Source organism: Lactuca virosa, chromosome 5, assembly GCF_052849685.1.
Source record: "Lactuca virosa cultivar CGN04683 chromosome 5, Lactuca_virosa_CGN04683_v6, whole genome shotgun sequence".
NCBI lineage: Eukaryota > Viridiplantae > Streptophyta > Magnoliopsida > Asterales > Asteraceae > Lactuca > Lactuca virosa.
Window position 1 is genome coordinate 333956027 of NC_136430.1, and position 19230 is coordinate 333975256.

The following is a 19230-nucleotide window of genomic DNA, read 5'->3' on the forward strand; positions in this document are numbered from 1 at the left end:
CTGAGCTCTCTCATTAATGAAAATGCAATCTTATTTACGTCGTGTGTTCTTTTGAATCATATTGTTGTTGTTTGTTTTGTGAATCTAAAAGTTTCTTTAGTGATCTTCAACCCAAAAAAGACTACCGATACCAAATATTACAACTTGTAAACAATTATCCCAAAAAATAAAACCCAACTGCCTATTAACAACATTTTCAGGTTCCTATTTTGAAGAGTAAATTACACGAATAGTCCCTATGGTTTTAAGCAATTTGCACGTTAAGTCCCTAACTTTTGTTTTTAACTTGGACCATCCTCATAATTTGATTTTGTTGAACTGTTGGTCCCCAACCCACTTAAAATGACATATATATCCATATCTATTATTTTAATTGTTTTGCTTATAATTAATTTATTAAAAGAAATTATAAAAGAAAACCTTTAATAAAAATGGGTCCCACCCACTTCCCTTTCTTCTCGATCCCATTGTATTCATCGCCTCATTTCATTGAAGAAGTCCACCATTTTTTCCATATTTGTTCATCACCAACGTCTCATCACCATCTCAAATACTGGTCGACAGTCTCCCTCACTGTGTCTTACCCTTCTTCTTCCCAAACCTCGTAATATTCCATTCTCCCCCTTCTTCCCAAACCAAGTAACAACATCACCGCACCAGAAGTCGCCGGAGAAAAAATCAAGTTTGTCGGAAAAGACGATGCTTACCGGAAGATACACCGAGACAACCTCTATCATTTTTTTCTCCTCAATCTCTATATGAAGCAGCTCAAATGGTGACCAGAAAACATATATGACCAGAGATGGTGGCCAAAAAACCATGGTTTCTGTGGAAGCCTCTTAAGGTTTTTCCCCGCCATGAAATCCTAAATACTCTCTCCTTCTTCCCACTCGTTTCGCTGCTTCTGATCTCGCTAGCTAACCTTCCATTGTTTTTTTATTGCAGTATTTATGAAGATCGGGGAAAATCTAGGGTTTTTAATAGCTTACAACTTGAATGTATGTTGTAGCGGAATCAAAATAGGGGGTTTGAACCATTGTCACGTAGCTCGTATTTAGAGAAAGGGATGAGAGATTTTTCGTTCTTGTTATAATTGGTCTTTGGGGTTTTGATTGGGTTTTTGGTGACGATGAATTCGAAAGATGTCATGCATCAGGTTCAATCTCAAAAAAAAAAAAAAAAAAAAAAAAACAAACAATTAGAGCAACAGATCTGGGATTCATTTGATTTCACCAATTTTAGGATTTTTTTTGGCATTGATTTCAATTTTAGATTTGAATTTGTTTTTGGTTCATTTGATTTGGTTGTGGATGGTGTTGCCGGAGGTGATAGTGGTGTCGCCGGAAGTGACCGGTGGTGTTCCTCGGTGGCAGTGTCGGTGGTGAACGGGTCTCATATGATCTTTAACACAGAGGGAGAAAGGGTGGGGTTTGAAGTGGGCCCACTTAAATTAATATTTATGGAATTATTAAAATCAATAATTAGAAATTTAAAGAAAATGAAAAATATATCAGCAAGGGCAATATAGTCTTTTTAAGTCAGTTAGGGACCAAATGCGAAACAAAAATAAACTGTAGGGACGATCCGAGTTAAAAAATTAAGTTAGGGACCAAACATGTAAAATACCCCAAAACATAGGGACCATCCGTGTAATTTACTCTATTTTGAATTTGAAGTTGTTCATTCAAGCTCACGATTTTGGATTTCAGCCTCATGCTGATTATTTTCTTCATCAACCCACAAAATAAGTCGTCCCTTGGTCCCTGAAGTTTTCAATAGCATCGATTAACACAAACTAGTGTTATAATAGAAAATCACCACAAAAGTCGATAACTTGATACCTGTAAAAGGACAGGCATTAAATGGCCTACCGGAGTTTCTCTTTGTCCCTGAAGTTCGTATAATAGTTACAGCTCCGCAATTGCATTTAACCATAATCAATTTTGTTGATCTCTAATTTTCACGAAGTAAGAATAATGGAGGAGAAGAAGAGAAGAATAAAAAAGCAGCGACTGAAGAAAGAAGGGAGGAGGATGACTTTCAAGTCCGTTGAAATGTGAAATGACAAAATTTACCCCAACATGCTAGTCACATGGGGGGCTTCTAACCACAAAATAGACGGAACTTTAGATAAGGGAGTAGGTGGGTTACAAATTTCAGCCGCAGGGACCTTTCGAGTTAAAAATAAAAGTTAGGGACCAAGCGTGAATGTAACCCCAAACCACAGGGACCATCCGTGTAATTTACTCTTTTTTTAAATAGCAACTATTTATGTTAATATTATATAAACATGGACCATTTGTGAATTTTTTTAAACATGACAGTTTCTATTAATTTTTTAAAAACATGGACCATTTGTGTTTATATTTTTAAACATGGACACTTGTACAGTTTCTAGAAATTGGTTTAAATATAGAATATTTATGCAGTTTTTTAAAACATGGACCATTTTTGTTAATTTTTTAAACCTGGACCAATTGTGTATTTCTTTTAAACAGAGACTCTTTCTCTTATTTAGATTAAACAATGACCATTTATGCATTTTTTCTAAACAGGGACCATTTCCGTTTAAGCAACTTTCTATAGCTCCCTAATTGATAGATTTAGAAATAATCTTTTATTTTTTGACTTCTTAGAGCAACTTTCTTATAGTTCCCAAAAACAAAAAGGTTTATGATCTGAAATATTAACTATTTTCTCTAACTTTTTTATTCTTATTGTGTGAATTTGCAATTTTTGTAGATTCAAAAAAATGTGTTTTGTAGTTCTGAGACGGGATCCAAGATTTAATCGAGGTAAATGTTAAGTGGACAACTGAGGTTTGAAAACTCGACAAGGCCTTATAAATTTCTTTCAATTTACTTGTGTGCTCTTTTGATTCATTTAGTTGATTTGTACACTAGATGATGGAGTAGTTTATTTTCTATTGGAATATTTTTCTAATTTTGCTGTATTATTTTTTATGGGAAAAGATGATGTATTGTTTACAAAGAAGCTATTAATTATGATGAAGGTAAGGTACTTATGCTAATATGATTGTTGGGTAAATAACATTTTCCATCCCTATGGTCATTTGAATTTACAGATATGATTCAATTTTTCTATTTTAAACATTCAAGTCCATTGATGAAACGTATTTGGTCCAAATGGAAGAAATAACATGCTACTTTCATTTCTAATGTAAAAAAAGAGCTTGGTACTTTCATTTCTAAGTCAAAAATAGCATGTTACTTTCATTTGTTAGGCAAAAATAACATTCTATTTTAATTTTTAACCAAAAATAGCATGATACTTTCATTTGTGGAGCCAAAGTAGCATGCTACTCTCATTGTTAAGCCAAAAGTAGCATGACACTTTCTTTTTTAAAGAAAAAATAACATGCTATATATATTTTTAAGCCAACAATAGTTGCTACTATTATTTTAAAGCCAACAATAACATGATACATTGATTTTTAACCCAAAATAACAACTTAGTTTTATGTGATGGCTTTGTTGGTGGAACTTCAAATGATTTTTTTTTCAGATGTTTGTGATTTTTGACTTAATCGTGACTGACAGATAACTTCAAGCTCATAATATCTATGTACTTTCTAATATTTAGCATCCACTTTTATTTTGTCTTATTTCATGCAACATTGTTCTCTAAAAAAGGTTATGCAATTATAGCAATTTCAAGAACTATGGGCTATGAAGGATGATGGCTCTTGGTCGTGTTTCAATGTTCCTTGATGACTTCAAATTGTATTAACAATAGTCATTTTTGTCTATATAATAATTATAAACATACCAATCGTGGTTTCCACGAGTTATAACCTAGTAAATATAATATATTGATGATAAATTTCTTCTCAAACATGTGATGGTATATAAATACTTAAAATACAATTGTGACATTATCTAAAGGATTAATTATAAAATTTCAAATAAACAATTTGGTTCCTGTGGTTAATGACTTTTCTTTAGTTTATGTCTAAAAAATAAAAATACATTTTTGGTCCCTGTATCGGGTTTTATTCTAGTTTTGGTTTATAGATTATCAAATTTATCAACCCAACTGTTAAATTTATATAAAAGATCATTTTACCTTGGATTGCATGCATCTTAGGAAGGGTTCAGCCTGGCTTGGTTTCATCTAAAGGGGGCCTTCGTAGCTTAAACTTAATCCATAGATTTTAATAATGTAAACAAACAATAATTACTAAAAATAAAGTAAGGGTAAAATGAATAGTCATTTTACTTGACTTTAACGGTGGAAATCAAACAACAATACACCAGGAGACAAACATGTTATAATGAAATAAGGTTGAAAAGTAGTAATTTCAACATAAACACAAGGACGAAATGTGTAGTTTACCCAAAAACATATACATAAAAGGAAAAAAAAAACAAGGGAAAAATGGTCACTTTCATTTCATGCAAACCATACCTTTAAATGGGGTACAATATTTCAAGAGAATCTTGTGCCATTTGCAATATATGGACCAGTACCACAACACAATTCAATTTCAATTTATAAACGAAAATCCGATGAAACTATTTACCATGTGTTCTACCCACCCACCCACCCACCCGACTAGTTTATGTTCATTCCAATTTCCACATGGTCCGTTAAATAAAATGTAAAATGTAAAATGGGTACATGAGTAAAAATATGCAAATCAGAGTGAGTCGCCAGTTACCAACTTACCACCATTATTCACTCAGATCAGATCACTGTCCTGTGCCCACCGAAAGCCCATATCTGTTCCCAATAAATATTTTAGAATAATCTCCAAATTTCCAAATTTTAAATTGCAATGTTTCAAAAAATAAAGGACTCTAGTGCACACAATAATCATCATCATACTGGACAAATATGTGTTATTTTAGATTCTAAAGTGAGAAAAAAAAAACAAGGGTAAAATACAAAAAAGCACTTGTACTTTCAACATTTTATTGAATTAGTCGGTTAACTATTTCTGTAGCGAATAAAAAATCATTTTTCCATTTTATCCGGTTTTGGTTTAAAAATACAGAAAAGCACAATGCAATTTCCTCTTTCACCAATAAACTACTACTCTTTATCGATTTAGCAACTAATATATCATTATACTAGTACTTAATAATCATAAAAAATACAACAGTTTCAAATGGATACATTGATAAAATGGTGTGTTTTGCTCAGATATCAATCAAAGCCAAGCCACGAAAAATCGTTTTCTTAAATTATAACGCTTTAATTGCCATAGAACATAGCTTGTAGTTAAATCGAAAAAATGATACGCAAGTAGAATGTTGGTTTTTGTATTTTGCATGAGAATGAGATGTTAAAATTAGAATTTGGGGCTAACCTTAAGACTGGTATCCCAACTTCCTGTGCACAAGGCACTCCCATCAGCAGACAAACCCAGACAGCTGACACGAGCCTCATGTGAGTTCTGGAGTGTTCCAAGATTTAAAACCACCTGTCCTCATTCAATTTCAAATGTAAGTAAAACAATCAACCCAGCATCTTTGCATTTATATGATGAATAGGTGATATTATTATTATTATTTACCTCAGCCAAAAGAGTATCCCATACGAAGCAATCACCATTAGAGTAGCTAGCAAAGAGCAGGCGACCTGATATGGAGAATGAAATGGAGGTGACGTCAGGGGTGTTGTTGTTATTATTATCATGCAGTGGGTGAGTGTAGACTTGAAGCTGGTGTCCAGTTCTGATGTCAAAAAGTCTACAGGTTCCATCATCTGATCCAGTTCCAAACCGATTTCCATCTGGGAAAAACTTCACTGAATTAACATCCCCTTGGTGCCCCTGAAATGTTCTAACTGCCCGACTTGCTACCCGAGTGTCCCAAAGACGGGCAGTTGCATCACAAGAACCCGAAACAAACATTCTTGAGTTTGACCCGTTGATTGATACACTGAAACAAACAACAATTTATATAACTTAACTAACAACAATTTTTAAAAGTTAATCCAGAAAGGGAATTATGACTTTTAAAACATAAGTTTGGATTAATAAAATACCTGACAACATCAGCAGTATGTCCTGATTGAAACTCTCCTCCAAACACAGAAGTCCTTAATCCTGTAGTTATATCCCATAATACACATGTCTGATCACCAGAACCAGTTATTAAACGAGTATCATCATCTGGAACATACTGACATGAGGACACATAACCCTTGTGTCCACTAAGCATTCTTGATACTGGTATATTACCATCTTTGTCAAGTGGTGAGCTAAGATTGAAGATGGAGCATACACTATCAAGTCCACCACATGCAACTGATTGTCCATTTGGAGAAAAAGCACATGCCATTACCCATGCACATGGGAGTTTAATCGCATGGGTTTTTTGACTTGTCAGAGCATTCCAAACTATTAATCTTCCATCTTGGGATGCACTTACTATACGATTCTTTTCAGGAGTCCAGTCAAGTGAATACACCTAAATCAATTTAGATGTTGCATATTGAGATACAAGAAATGATCATATTGTAAAAATAGTAGAATTGTATAAGCATAAGGAAGACCAAAGACTATAAAATGTGAAACCAATGAATTATAGAGCAACTTGTAACTAGATTAATAGTGAAACCAATGAACTCTGCTTAGACAATAATATGGGCTATACTGGGTGATCTTCTGCAAATAATCTCCTAATATTATTCCAGATGCATCGACTTTTAGGTCAATAGTCTCAATGTTAACACAAACCTTCACACTTATTATTTAACAGTAATCAGTTCTAACTTCTAACATCCAAAATTGTGCAAATGAACTACCAAATCAAGTCCAAATATATGCAATACAAACCATGGCATTGAAGTGATCTTATAAATTATAATGTACTTGTGCATGCTAATCATTAGACCGAAGAAGGGATTGAACCCTTAGAATTCTCTTCAATTTAGCATCGACTTTTAATCTTCATTACTTTCCCTACTCAGTTGATCATAGCCAAAAATAGGTCAACGGAAGATCATATCCAATGATCCCGAATTTCTAACCACGTCAAAGATAAATCAACCTAAGGTATATTCATCCATATACATAAACATATCCAATATATATCACCTCTCTACCACATAACAACGCAGGTTCCCTAATAAACTACAATGTGCAAAACCATATTTGTCCAAGATCGAATGCGAATCACCATTAACACAAAGCTAAAAGCTTACCTTGCCGGTATGTCCCTGTAAAATCCGACAACAAACGAGATCCGTTGGGCCGAGAGCAACCGCAGTCTTACCTTGCGCTCTTGCATAACTCGCCACTGTAAAACTCGATCACAAAAAAAAGATCTATAAGAACATCAGAAACATATATCCGCATATTTTCCAATGTAAACAATTCGAAATACCGTCTGTATCGAGAAGTTGAAGTCGTCGTTCTCTTAGTCGTTCCTTGAGAGAATTCAGAGTTTCTGTAGCAGCCGTGTGCCTCTCTTTTAGCTCTGCAACAGACATCTCTGCATCCAACTTTAAGCTTCAATTTGAGCCCTAATTTATCTTCATCTTCACCAGTAAATCGGAAAGACTAACAATATGATCCAATTCACTTGTGGATTTACAAATTTGTATTAGAGGATTTAGGGTAAAGAAGAGGAGAGAGAGGTTACAGAAAATGGAAAAGTTGCAGAAAGTGCAGTTGCAATTGACTAAAGCCGCCGGGCCCATTTATATATGACGTGGCATGCATGACTGGATAGAAACAGTAGGGAGGTGTGGACACCACATACTGCTTTGGCCTTTCACCCTTGTGGGTTTTACTTCCTTTTCTTTTTCCGGTAACTCTCTGGAATCAAATGGTGAAAATAAATAGTAATTGCAAATTAGGAAGGTTGTACTAAATATATATTATAACAAAAAAATAAAATAAAATGTCTATATCAATCTGAATCAACGTTATTTTATTATGAAAAAACATCATAAATGGTCCTTGTGGTTTCCCAAAATCTGAAGTTTAGTACCCGTGGTTTAGAAACGTCATAGATGGTCCCTGTGCTTTCAAAACTTTTGACGATTGGTCATTATTGCTAACTCCGTTAAGTTTTGTCCGTTAACTGAAGGGCATTTTCGTCATTTCACACAACATAGACCATTTACGATGTTTTCAGTTATTTTTTTTAAAGAAAAAACTAAATATAATTATTTGAATATATTCGATAACCCTCTTCTTATCTCTTCTCCATGCTCTATAGTTTCTCCAAACTCTGAAAATTTTAGTTTCTTTTTCTAGTTTCTCTTTCCATGGAATCAGCTCCAAAGTAAAATGTGGCTTTGTAACCTTATACATGGAGGAAGGGCATACAGAAAAAAAAAACTAATGATTGGGGTTCAATACACACATTGGAAAATTGAAAAACACACACTAATACACAGTGAAAAACACGAAAGGGGTATGTAAACCCATTTGAGCTGAAACATCAGGCGATGTCTGTGAAGCAGCTTCATGTGTGCTTTCTCAATCTGGACTGTCGACCCCGGTTACAAACCCATTGATATCAAATATGTATAGGATTTTGATTGGATTAAAAAAAATCAGATACGAGACTTGTATGAGAAAAAGAAAAAGAGTGCAGCCCCTTTTTGCCCTTGTTCCTAATTTTTCATCGGTGATTAAAGAAAAAAAGGGGTGGCTTTGTGAAAATTTGAGCAGAGAAAGAAAAAGGGGTTCGATTTTGTTTCTGTGATGTGCGAGACACATACACATAGAAATTTTGAGCATAGAAGAAATCCCAGATCATAAAAATCCCTAAACCACACTGTTTATCGGAGAGAACAAAATCATATGATATCCAGTTCATTCTTACACAGAGATCAATTTACAAGAGATGAAACAAAGGAAACCGGTGGATCATGCATCAAAAACCCTAGATTCCATTACTCTGACGAATGAAGAATGCAGTTGGTTTCCGCGTTGAGGAAAACGACTAAGTCTCGATAGGAAAAAAGAGAAAGAGGAAAGATAATGGAGAAGAGATAAGAAGAGGGTTATCTGGTTCGCCACCGACGGATCTGTGTCGGGCAGACATGGTGGAAGGTCGTGATCACCAATGGTGGTCGTTTTTCTTTTGCTGGCGATGGGATAAAGAGAGGTGTAGGATTTACATCTGGATTTTTGTTTGAGAGAGAGAGAGAGAGAGAGTTTATATATTAAATAATTATATTTAGTTTTTTCTTTTTTAAAAAAACTAACTGAAAAGATCATAAATGGTCCCTGTGGTGTGAAATGACGAAAATACCCTTCAGTTAACGGATAAAATTTAACGGAGTTAGCAATAAGGACCGATCGTCAAAAGTTTTGAAAGCACAGGGACCATCTATGACGTTTCTAAACCATGGGTACTAAACTTCAGATTTTGGGAAACCACATGACCATTTATGATGTTTTTTCTTTTATTATATTTTTAATAAAATATACACTTTTTGCATTTTAACTTCATATTATTATCTTTTAAATAAAAAAGGCAAACATTTAATTCTCAAAAAACTCACCATATTATTTTTAGTGTATTAAAAAACTATATACCTTTTTAAAAATCTAATTTAAGGTTTTGTGACTTCACAATCATATTTTCATCCGACTATTAAAACTTTTATATTATTTTTTAGTGCGTTTATTTTTTTTCTTTTAAATATTGTAATCTAAGAGATTGTAACTAATAAAACTTTTAAGAACTAGTTACGTGTTGTTGTTTGTGGTTTACCAATCTAAGCATTAAATTAGACAACTTTAGAAAATATAAAATCTTAACACTAAAAAACAATATATTGATTTTTTAAAAAATTGGATAAAAACGTGTTGGATTTCCTTAAGGTTTGTCCAATGAAAAACAATGATAAAATGATATATAAATAAATAACTAATATTTATATTTAATTACTAGTTAAATAGTTTAATTAATATATATTAATTTTGTCTAACAAAACAATTATCAAAATTAATCGAATGAAACTAAATCGGCGTTTTTATGGATTTTTGTATTGAGACTTCATTTCTATTTTTTATTATAGATTTATAATAATATGGCTTATTATTATAAAGTTAATTTTAAAGAGAAAAAAATAGATCGATAACAATAACATTAATAAATCTTAATGTAGTTTCACGTTATCTGCCCTTCCAAAAAATTTAAAAAAAAATAGAATAATAATAATAATAATAATAATAATAATAATAATATAGTTTCGCGTTAATAAATGATACAAACTAAATCGGTTTTCAACATCAACATAATTTTATGATGTCAAAATCTTTTAAATATAATTGCACTTTCTAACAATATGTATTTTGTATTTTTAACCTTTTAAAATGCATCATATTGTAAAAGTTGTTTTTTAATGAAATTAAAATATTACAATTAAGCTAGCGCCGTACATATCGTTTTTTTTCTTGTATGTACGGTTTTAATATTTAGAAAGTAAGGCCCCGTTTGATAGTTGCTGATTGAGAAAGTGCTGACTGGGAAAGGTCTGTCTGGGTAAGAAATCCTGATTGGGTAAGAAATCATGTTGTTTGATTGTACATCTGACTGAATATGCTGAGTGATGAAAAATGATCATTTTACCCTGTTGTTATATATATTGATGGATTAAATTGCTGAATAATTATAAAAACATACATATTGTCATACAAAATGTAAATTACACACAAATAAAAAATGTCATACAAAATGTAAATTAAACATAAATAATTTAATATCCAAATAAAAACATAATGAAATTTAAAATAACATAACAATTTAATGTATAGTAGGTGAAAGTAGTCGATTTGCAATCTGATCACGCAAAACACGCATATATTCAACGGCTTCTGGACCTCATTCTATGCCTTGTATGTTTTCTCTATCAATTCCCCCACCTTGGACGTCAGGAGTAATCATAGTGTCCTCCTTAAAATTTCTAAACAAGTCATCTTCTATATTGTATTTCCTTATAAAATTATGGACCGCGACACAAGCAATGACTATGTCTCTTTGCACTGTAAAAGGATAAGGAGCCATTTGTTTTAAGATTGGGAATCTCGCCTTCAATACACCATAAGCACGCTCAATAACATTTCTAAGTTGTGCATGAGCATGATTGAACCTTTCTTCTCTAGTTAAAGGTCTGCCTCTTCGAAAATTGGCTAACCAATACCTAGTATTGCGGTATGGAGCCATAAACCCACGAGTGTTTGTATATGCGGCATCACAAAGGTAATATTTATCTGCAAACGAATGTGACACATATTATATAATGACACATATTATATAAAGAAGATAGATAATAAAAATTATATAAAGATTACAAACCTGGTGGAGGAAATGGAAATCCAGAAGTCGAATTGAATGCAACTTCTTTCAAAACTTTTGAATCATGTGCTATACCCTCCCATCCAGCCCAAACAAAGGTGAATATCATATCAAAATCACAAATTCCTATTACATTTTGAAAACATTCTCCTTTTCCTCTTCCTCTATAACGAGTTTGTTGATCAACAGGTACAACCGCATGTACAAGAGTTCCATCTAATGCACCTATTGCTCCGGAAAAAATATTTTTTAACCGTCTATGTCGTTCCGAGTTATGTCTTGTTGGGTTAGGAGTTGTTGGTACTATAATTTCTTTTGCAAAACACATCATTGCTGTTAGGACCTCGTGAAAACATTGATGAATCGTTTGTGTGGAGTGATGAAATCTTCCCTTAACCGTGCGAAAACGTTCATTATGTCCTATAACATGTAAGAAGATAGCCATCTTCTCTTCAATGCTTATTGTCCTACTAGCTTGCAACCAATTTTTTTGGGTAAAATGGTTGCATAATAATGCAAATGCCTCTTGTGTAAGACGCATCATATCGAAACATTGTGTAGGGTCTCCGTACATCAAATCTTGTGTATATGCATACCCGCTTGAATCGTTATCTCTAATTCTATGAATTCTGATTAGTCTGCGTCGGTTTGACCTCAACCAATAAAACACAAGTAAAAGAAAAGCTACAACTTCACCATCAGAAACCATACTTGATCTGTTACAAACAATTAGGTAACATGTTAAAGTAAAAAAAAATTAATGCACCAAAAAAATGAGTAAACAACATCAAAAGTAACAAAAGTCATATAACAAACGTTATATAACAAAATACTAGTAAACCAAAAAAGTCATTAAACATAGGATCCAAAAAACTAGTAAACATCATCCAAAAAAGTCATCAAACATAGGATCCAAAAAACTAGTAAACATCATCCAAAAAAGTCATCAAACATAGGATCCAAAAAACTAGTAAACATCATAAAAAAAAACTAGTATCCAAACTTTTCTACCCGCACCTATCAAAGGTAACCATACTTCCTACCCGCACCCATCACCCACGACTCACAACTACTATGCGAAAGTCGTAACCAAACTTTTCGAACATCAGCACTTTCACCAAATAGCAAAAGAGCGGTCTTGTATCTTTCATCTTCTTCTCCCCATTCCATTTTGTTCAATTTCTCCATACACGCATCAACATCCTTATCCATTTCACTTTTTTCAATTCTTTCATTTTTTTCCACTAACGACCTTGCAAGCTTGACAATCTCCTCTTCAACTTCTAATGCCCTTGCATCTCTTTTTTTTCCACCAACTCTTTTGTTTCCACCAACTTCCTTATTTTTTGAACGCCCCGAAGATTCTTCACTTGCACCTACGTGTTGTGTTGAGGTTTCCATTGGAACATCATCATCAAAATCATGGGGACTAAACTCTTCTACAGGACGAGGGAGTGTAGAAGATGGCCCCCAACTTTGAAAGCCGGTTGATGTCGACCCTTCAAATAGTTGGGTGCAAAGATCAGGGAACAATAGGGGTTTAGTTTTCAATGACAACACGAACTTGTTCAACTGTTTACAATTTTTATAAATATTAGTATATGTTATAAAAATAATCATAATAGTATTGATTAAAAAAATAAATTTAATCAAATAGTAAATGTTATAAAAATAATCATAATAGTATTGATTAAAAAAATATTACCTTCCCCTCTTCTTTCCATTGTTCATCGGTCAAATTAAATTTATTTTTTATAGGATCATATATATTGCCGGTTTTGTTTTTGAGTTTCACCCAAGCAACATACTTTGATTTGTAGTAGTCAAAGTGGTTTCTCATTTGCTTCTGATCAACCTCTTTACCGTGTTCGTTTATCAATTTTTCGTGTATTGTCTTCCATGAACTTGCCTTAAGCCCGGAACCCTCACGACCATTAGTGGTTAGTTCATGGATACATGCATCAAGAAAAGTTTTGTCCTCACTCTCGTTCCAAACCAACATCCTAAAACATTAATATTTAAAGTAATTTATTCTAGTTTTTATCAAGTTAAAGAACAATTTTAAACATAAAGCAATTTTCAACCAAGGAAGTTAACATCATCCTAAATTATGATTTGATAACTTATACACAAACAATTTCAGATGTCACAAAACATCAATATTCAAGCTAACAATTTCACAAAAGATAACAAGCTAACAATTAAGGTCAACAATATCAAAGCTATAAAATTAGAAAAAAAAAACAAAAACAGCCCAATTTTTGATTTTATAGCTTATAATTTTGATACTAACACAAGCTCAATAATTGGAAGGCATGTGATGTTGCATGCATTCCCCCTCTCGCCCACTCTTCATGGAACAATTGGATTATTAAAAAAGTTAGGTTACCATTAATCTTATAATAATTATTTATTATTAATTTTACTTTTGTACTTTACACATAAAAACACAACATTTGATTGTATTTTCTGTAAAACATGTGATTGTGGGCTTGAAAATGGGAATTTACAAACCTACTTGTATTTTCCAATTCACATTCAATTTCAATTCATAAGCTATAAAATCAAAATTCAGAAAAAAAAACTTCCAATTCACTTTCAATTTCAATTCATAAGCTATAAAATATGAACTGGAGAAAAAAACTTCCAATGTGAATTGGAGAAAAAAACTTCAAATTCAGAAAAAAAAACAAAAAACAACTACCAATTCACATTCAATTTTAGAATTCATAACATTAGAAAAAAAAACTTCAATTTTCAGTTCTTATACACAAAGAACTACAAAACAAAACATAAACAAACTTCCAATTCACATATAATTTCGAAATTTATCATATTAGAACAAAGAATTTCACATTTCAGTTCTTGTACACAAAGAACTACAAAAAAGAACAAAAAAAAAAACTTATCATATGAACATACAGGTTGAGAATTCATAATATTCTAACAAATAGTAATTTGATTTCATAAAGAACTACAAATTTCATACCATCAAAGCATAAATGGTATCTGATTTTGAAAATTATTAACAGAAAAGTTAGAAGAATATCTTACCTGTGTGATGGATCGAGAAGGCGTCACTGATGGCGGTGGCGGAGGTCCGGCGAGATGGCGGAGGTCCGGCGAGATGGCAGAGGTCCGACTGTTTGGCGTTCACTCGTTGTGGAGTTCTTCCTGGCGGCTGCTGCTATGCTTTTAGGTCACTGGGAAGGGACGCGAATGAGGGAAGAAAGAATAAAGACGCAGGGGCAAGATGGTCTAATTTCCAGTCATCAATTGTTAAAAAACTGAGCCAGAAAGCGATTTGGGTCAGTTGATCTTACCGACAAAGCTCAAATTAAACACCAAAGGTCTGACCGAGTCAGCCCAATTTGCTGACTCGACCCAATCAGACATTTATCAAACACTCTCTAAGTCATTTATAAAATAAAAATATAAGTCATTTATAAAATAAAAATATCAACTAACAAATAAATAATCACTATAATAATAACAAATAGTAAATACTAAACATAGTTAGATATTATAATAACAAATAGTAAATACTAAACATAGTTAGGTATTAGGGATTTTGGGTAAAGTAATGATATGTAAATTTAAAGGAAATAACCCGATCTATTTTGCCAAATAATCATAAGGCTGAAGGGAGTGGTAACACTCCTAACATCTTGCCATATCATTTTTTTATTGTCATGTCATTTTTTTGTCTGCCACCTTGCTAGCACCTTTTTTTTAGCATTTCATAGGGAGTGATAGCACCCTTAGCACTCCTTCAATTTTTCTTTTTTCAATTTCAAACTTAAATAAATCATATTTTTTAAAACTATGTCTAAGATTAAATATGACCAACTAACTATACTTTAGGGACTTAAGATGTAAGTTTAGAAAAAAACTCAAAAATGGCTTTTGACCATTGTGTTAGAACTTAAACGCAAAAATATTTCACTTTCGTTTTAGTTCCTCTCCTCTATATCATCTATTCGCCAGAAACAAATACATTCGTTTTCTCTTTGTCAAATCTTCTTATAATTTCTTCATAATTTGAAACATATAAGAGAAAAGATTATCGGAAGCATTATTCAGATGGCCTTTTCCGTGGGCTTTGGTACGATTTCAGTTTAAAGGGGGATAAAACCCTAACGACAACAGCAATGCTCCAAGAAAGGAAAAGAAAAAAAATAGCCAATCAGCTCTCCCCTTTCTCTCTCTCTCCTCTCGCTAGCTCTTTGGCGTGTTCTTCTTAGCGACCCATTTAGCATAACCAAGAGGGTGGTGTAACGAATTGATAGCGAGGGTAGTGGCGAGGCTTAGCGCCTCCCACTCCCTTTAGTCTAAGACCATATTCGAATGCGGTGTTTTGGACCCAATTTTGGCCAAATCACCCGGCAGACAAAATCTGACCCGTACTGTGGTACCTTATATATAGCATTACATAGAATTTACTTTAAAACTACATTTCAGACTTTAGGGAATCTCAATTTCAAAATATAAATTTTGCTAAAAATGTCTTCTAATGGCAAAGAGTTGACAGTTTTGTGGATAAGTTACATTTACATTACGTAAATTTAAGAATATTATATAGTATTTAAATTGTAACGTTCGAGTTTCAATTGTGTTTTTTTATTATTTAATTGGTGATTTTAAGTGAATTGTAGAAGGAAAGAGTGAATCATGAAGGAATTAATCGCAAAGAATCGAAAAAAATTATATGGAGGTGTGGGGCGCTTGTAACGAGACACGACATGTCCAAGCCCATGGTTTGTTGACTTTTTTTAGGGTTTTATGTATATTTAAGGGGCACAAAACCCTAGGATTTCATCATTCACAGTCTCGACCACCCCTTGAACGACCTTTGTGAAACCCTAGCCTCCATTGAAGGGTTTTGAGCTCATCCTCTCTCCTTATATCTATTTTGGTGTGTTTTGTGGTTCTAGAGTGAACAGATCAATAAATATTGGCTATTGAAGCCTTGCATCTAAAGTAAGCAGCCCTCATACCATTTTTGGACCTTTGTAAGTCATAAATATCCAAGCTTTATTGCATTTCATCCATAGATCTAAGAGTTAGTGGTAGTCCATTTTAATGAGTTTTTTGTCCCTTTGTGGCTTGTTCCATGGAGTTTGAAGAACTTCATGAGCTTTGATTCATGTTTAATTATAGATATGATCATTTGATGGAGTAAAGAGTGCATGCAAGAGCCCTTTTTGCTCCATGCATGAAGATAAGTGTGTTTTGGGAACTTTTGAGACTTAGGGTTCTAGATCTAGCTTGTTTGGGCCATCCAAATGAATAAAGTTGAAAACTTTATTTATTAAGAAATTAAAGGGATTAAGATCTAAGATTCAAACTTATGATTTAATGTATTAAATCATTTTGTTGGTTGTTTAATCCCTGAGTACTCGGGACGCCTATCTAGGACGTGGAGCGTCTTTTCATATTCTCGGCTAATTTGTATTTTAGTGGGTGTAGAGCGCCTAGAAGGGGTGTTGGGCACCTTTGACTAGATTGTTGACTTTTTGACCATTTTTTAGTTTGGTTCAAACTTTAGGTTTTGAGTGTAGACAGAGGTTTGACCTTTATTTGGTGTTTAGGTGGTTCTTGAGATCGACATTTACATGTGTCCGTGTGCGGTTGTGAATTTTCCAGATTTCCTTTGAGGTGAATCTTCTCACTATATTACTTTTGTCATGATTAGATCCTATGTGTTGGATGCCTATGTAATTCCATGACATGATTGTATGCTTAGCGAGAATAGTATGGTCTTACTTGTTTGCTTGTATGTTTAATATGATTTGTTTGGCTGATGACAAGACTGAATTAGGTCGTGAGTCAAATAGGCATGGTTGGGATGATAACAAGACCAGAATAGGGCGTGAGCCAAACAGTCCTGGTTGGGATGATAGCAATTTCAGATTAGGTCGTGAGCTAAACAGGCCCGATATGGTTATGTATAGTTATTACTATGATGTTTGAGATATATTGGGGAACTCGCTAAGCTTTGTGCTTACAGTTGTGTATTAAATTTTTTTCAGGTTGTGCCTTTGGCAATGAGAAGGCTCCAGTTGGACCGTGACGCATGCAGATATCCTACTTATTATGTTATAATGGCTTCCGCATTTTATGATACATTTTACTAGTTTACTATGATATGAACCTTTTGGTACTTGAGATTTTTATGAAACGTGGTTTTAGAAATGTAGTCCAAAATACGATTATTTGGTTTGGAACATGTAGAACATGTCTGAATGTATTGCATTTTTGATGAAATATTGCATTTTTTTATAAAGCGTTAGGTCATGCATGATTTGGTAAGTGAAAGATACAAGCATATAAGTCGAAGTTTATTCGTTCCTTTTGCCCTAACGAGAAAAACAATATCTTTGGGCCCCTTGGTGATTTGGTGTTGGCATTATAGTATTGGGCCCAACCATGACTGAATTGATGTGTTCAATTATTAGTCTTATGAGGTCATCACAAATCAGGAAATCGGGAAACAAAATTTTAGACGAGAGATTGATTGTAATCCATGTCTCATGTCCATACGATATCTTGAAAAATGGATGAATATTTGATCACTTATCTTAGGGCGGATGTCTGATCATATCAGTGTCTGACAGTTGATTTGGAAAACACACTTTGTTGTTTGATTTAGAAGTTATACTTACAATTGTAGTTATAGACATATCCAAGTGGGAGACTATTGGATTAGGTGTTTAAGCCAATAACTAAATTAGTATATATTTGAATTAAAAGCAGAGTCATTTTGGGTTACCCTCAAAATTAGTAATTGACTAAAATGATTTTTGGAGAGATTAATATATTATGAGATTAATATATTAATTAGAAATAGTTTAATTTAATTAATAATTAATCAAAAATTAATTAGAATTAATTTTGGGATTAATTAAAAGTGCAAATACCTAAGTTGTAATTATTTAATAGTTGAACAAGAAAATATTTCATAACATTCCAACCCCTTGGACGGATTTGAGGGGAATATTAGGGTTTCTGGAATATTCCTTAAAGATAATTAGGGAGTTGGATAATTACCTAATTAGGGGTGGCAACTCTCGACCCAACCCGAAAATAGACGGGTTGGGGTTGAGATTTTTGACCCGCCAACCCGTCAACCCGTCAACCCGCTAACCCGTTTATTTCATGGGATGGATTGGGTTACCTGTTTGGGTTCGCGGGTCAACCCGCGAACCCATATATATATATATATATATATATATATATATATATATATATATATATATATATATATATATATATATATATATATATAATAGATATATTTAAATATTAGTGAAATCTGATTTCCTTCCGTATTCGTAATATTTCGTATCATTGTATTCCTTCCGTATTCGTATGTGGTTAGTCTGCATTTGCGGTGGCCTAATAAAAAAAACACATGTCATTTTTAGATACTCACGACACGAGTCATAAGCGAAGAACGCATCCACTTTGTATAAACATTTTCATTTTTCAATTTTATAGATGTTAATGAGTTTATGAACTTATGTTCAAAATCTTTTTTTATGTTAATTACTTTAATCACTTTATGATTTTATGTTGAAAAAACCTCATTTTTAAAAATACGTTTCTTATTTATTGAAGGGGTTATATGGGTTGGGTTGGACCCACTAACTTATGAACCCACAAACCCATATACTTAAATGAGTTATATGGGTTGGGTTGGGTTGAAGTTTCCAACCCACCAACCCGTGAACCGCCAACCCGCAAACCCATATATTATATGGGTTGGGTTGAGTTTATGTTTTCTGACCCGCCAACCCGAACCCAACCCGATGGTCAGGCCTATACCTAATTTGAAATATTAATATTATATTCAAATTAGGGTTTCCAAGGCTCCTCGTGTAAGCTATAAATAGAGTCCTTTGACTCCTTATTTTCGGTCACCATACATACCAAAGGA

The 19230-nt window shown here is 33.2% G+C and overlaps 1 protein-coding gene and 1 long non-coding RNA gene across 2 annotated transcripts; one reads left to right on the plus strand and one right to left on the minus strand.

Annotated features, from left to right (window-relative positions):
• The first annotated feature begins 474 nt into the window (after window positions 1-474).
• LOC145116136 (uncharacterized) lies at window positions 475-1093 on the plus strand. Its single transcript, XR_013711886.1, has 2 exons — window positions 475-844; window positions 946-1093. It is a non-coding gene; the product is annotated as an uncharacterized LOC145116136 (long non-coding RNA).
• A 3478-nt stretch (window positions 1094-4571) lies between these two features.
• Window positions 4572-7643, minus strand: LOC145115650 (guanine nucleotide-binding protein subunit beta-2-like). Its single transcript, XM_079051994.1, has 6 exons — window positions 7356-7643; window positions 7174-7268; window positions 6013-6437; window positions 5540-5906; window positions 5333-5446; window positions 4572-4743 (listed from the first exon to the last, which is right to left on the minus strand). Exons 1-6 carry the CDS (start codon window positions 7459-7461, stop codon window positions 4708-4710), a joined length of 1143 nt encoding a protein of 380 aa, XP_078908120.1. The 5' UTR covers window positions 7462-7643; the 3' UTR covers window positions 4572-4707.
• Between the last annotated feature and the right edge of the window lie 11587 nt (window positions 7644-19230).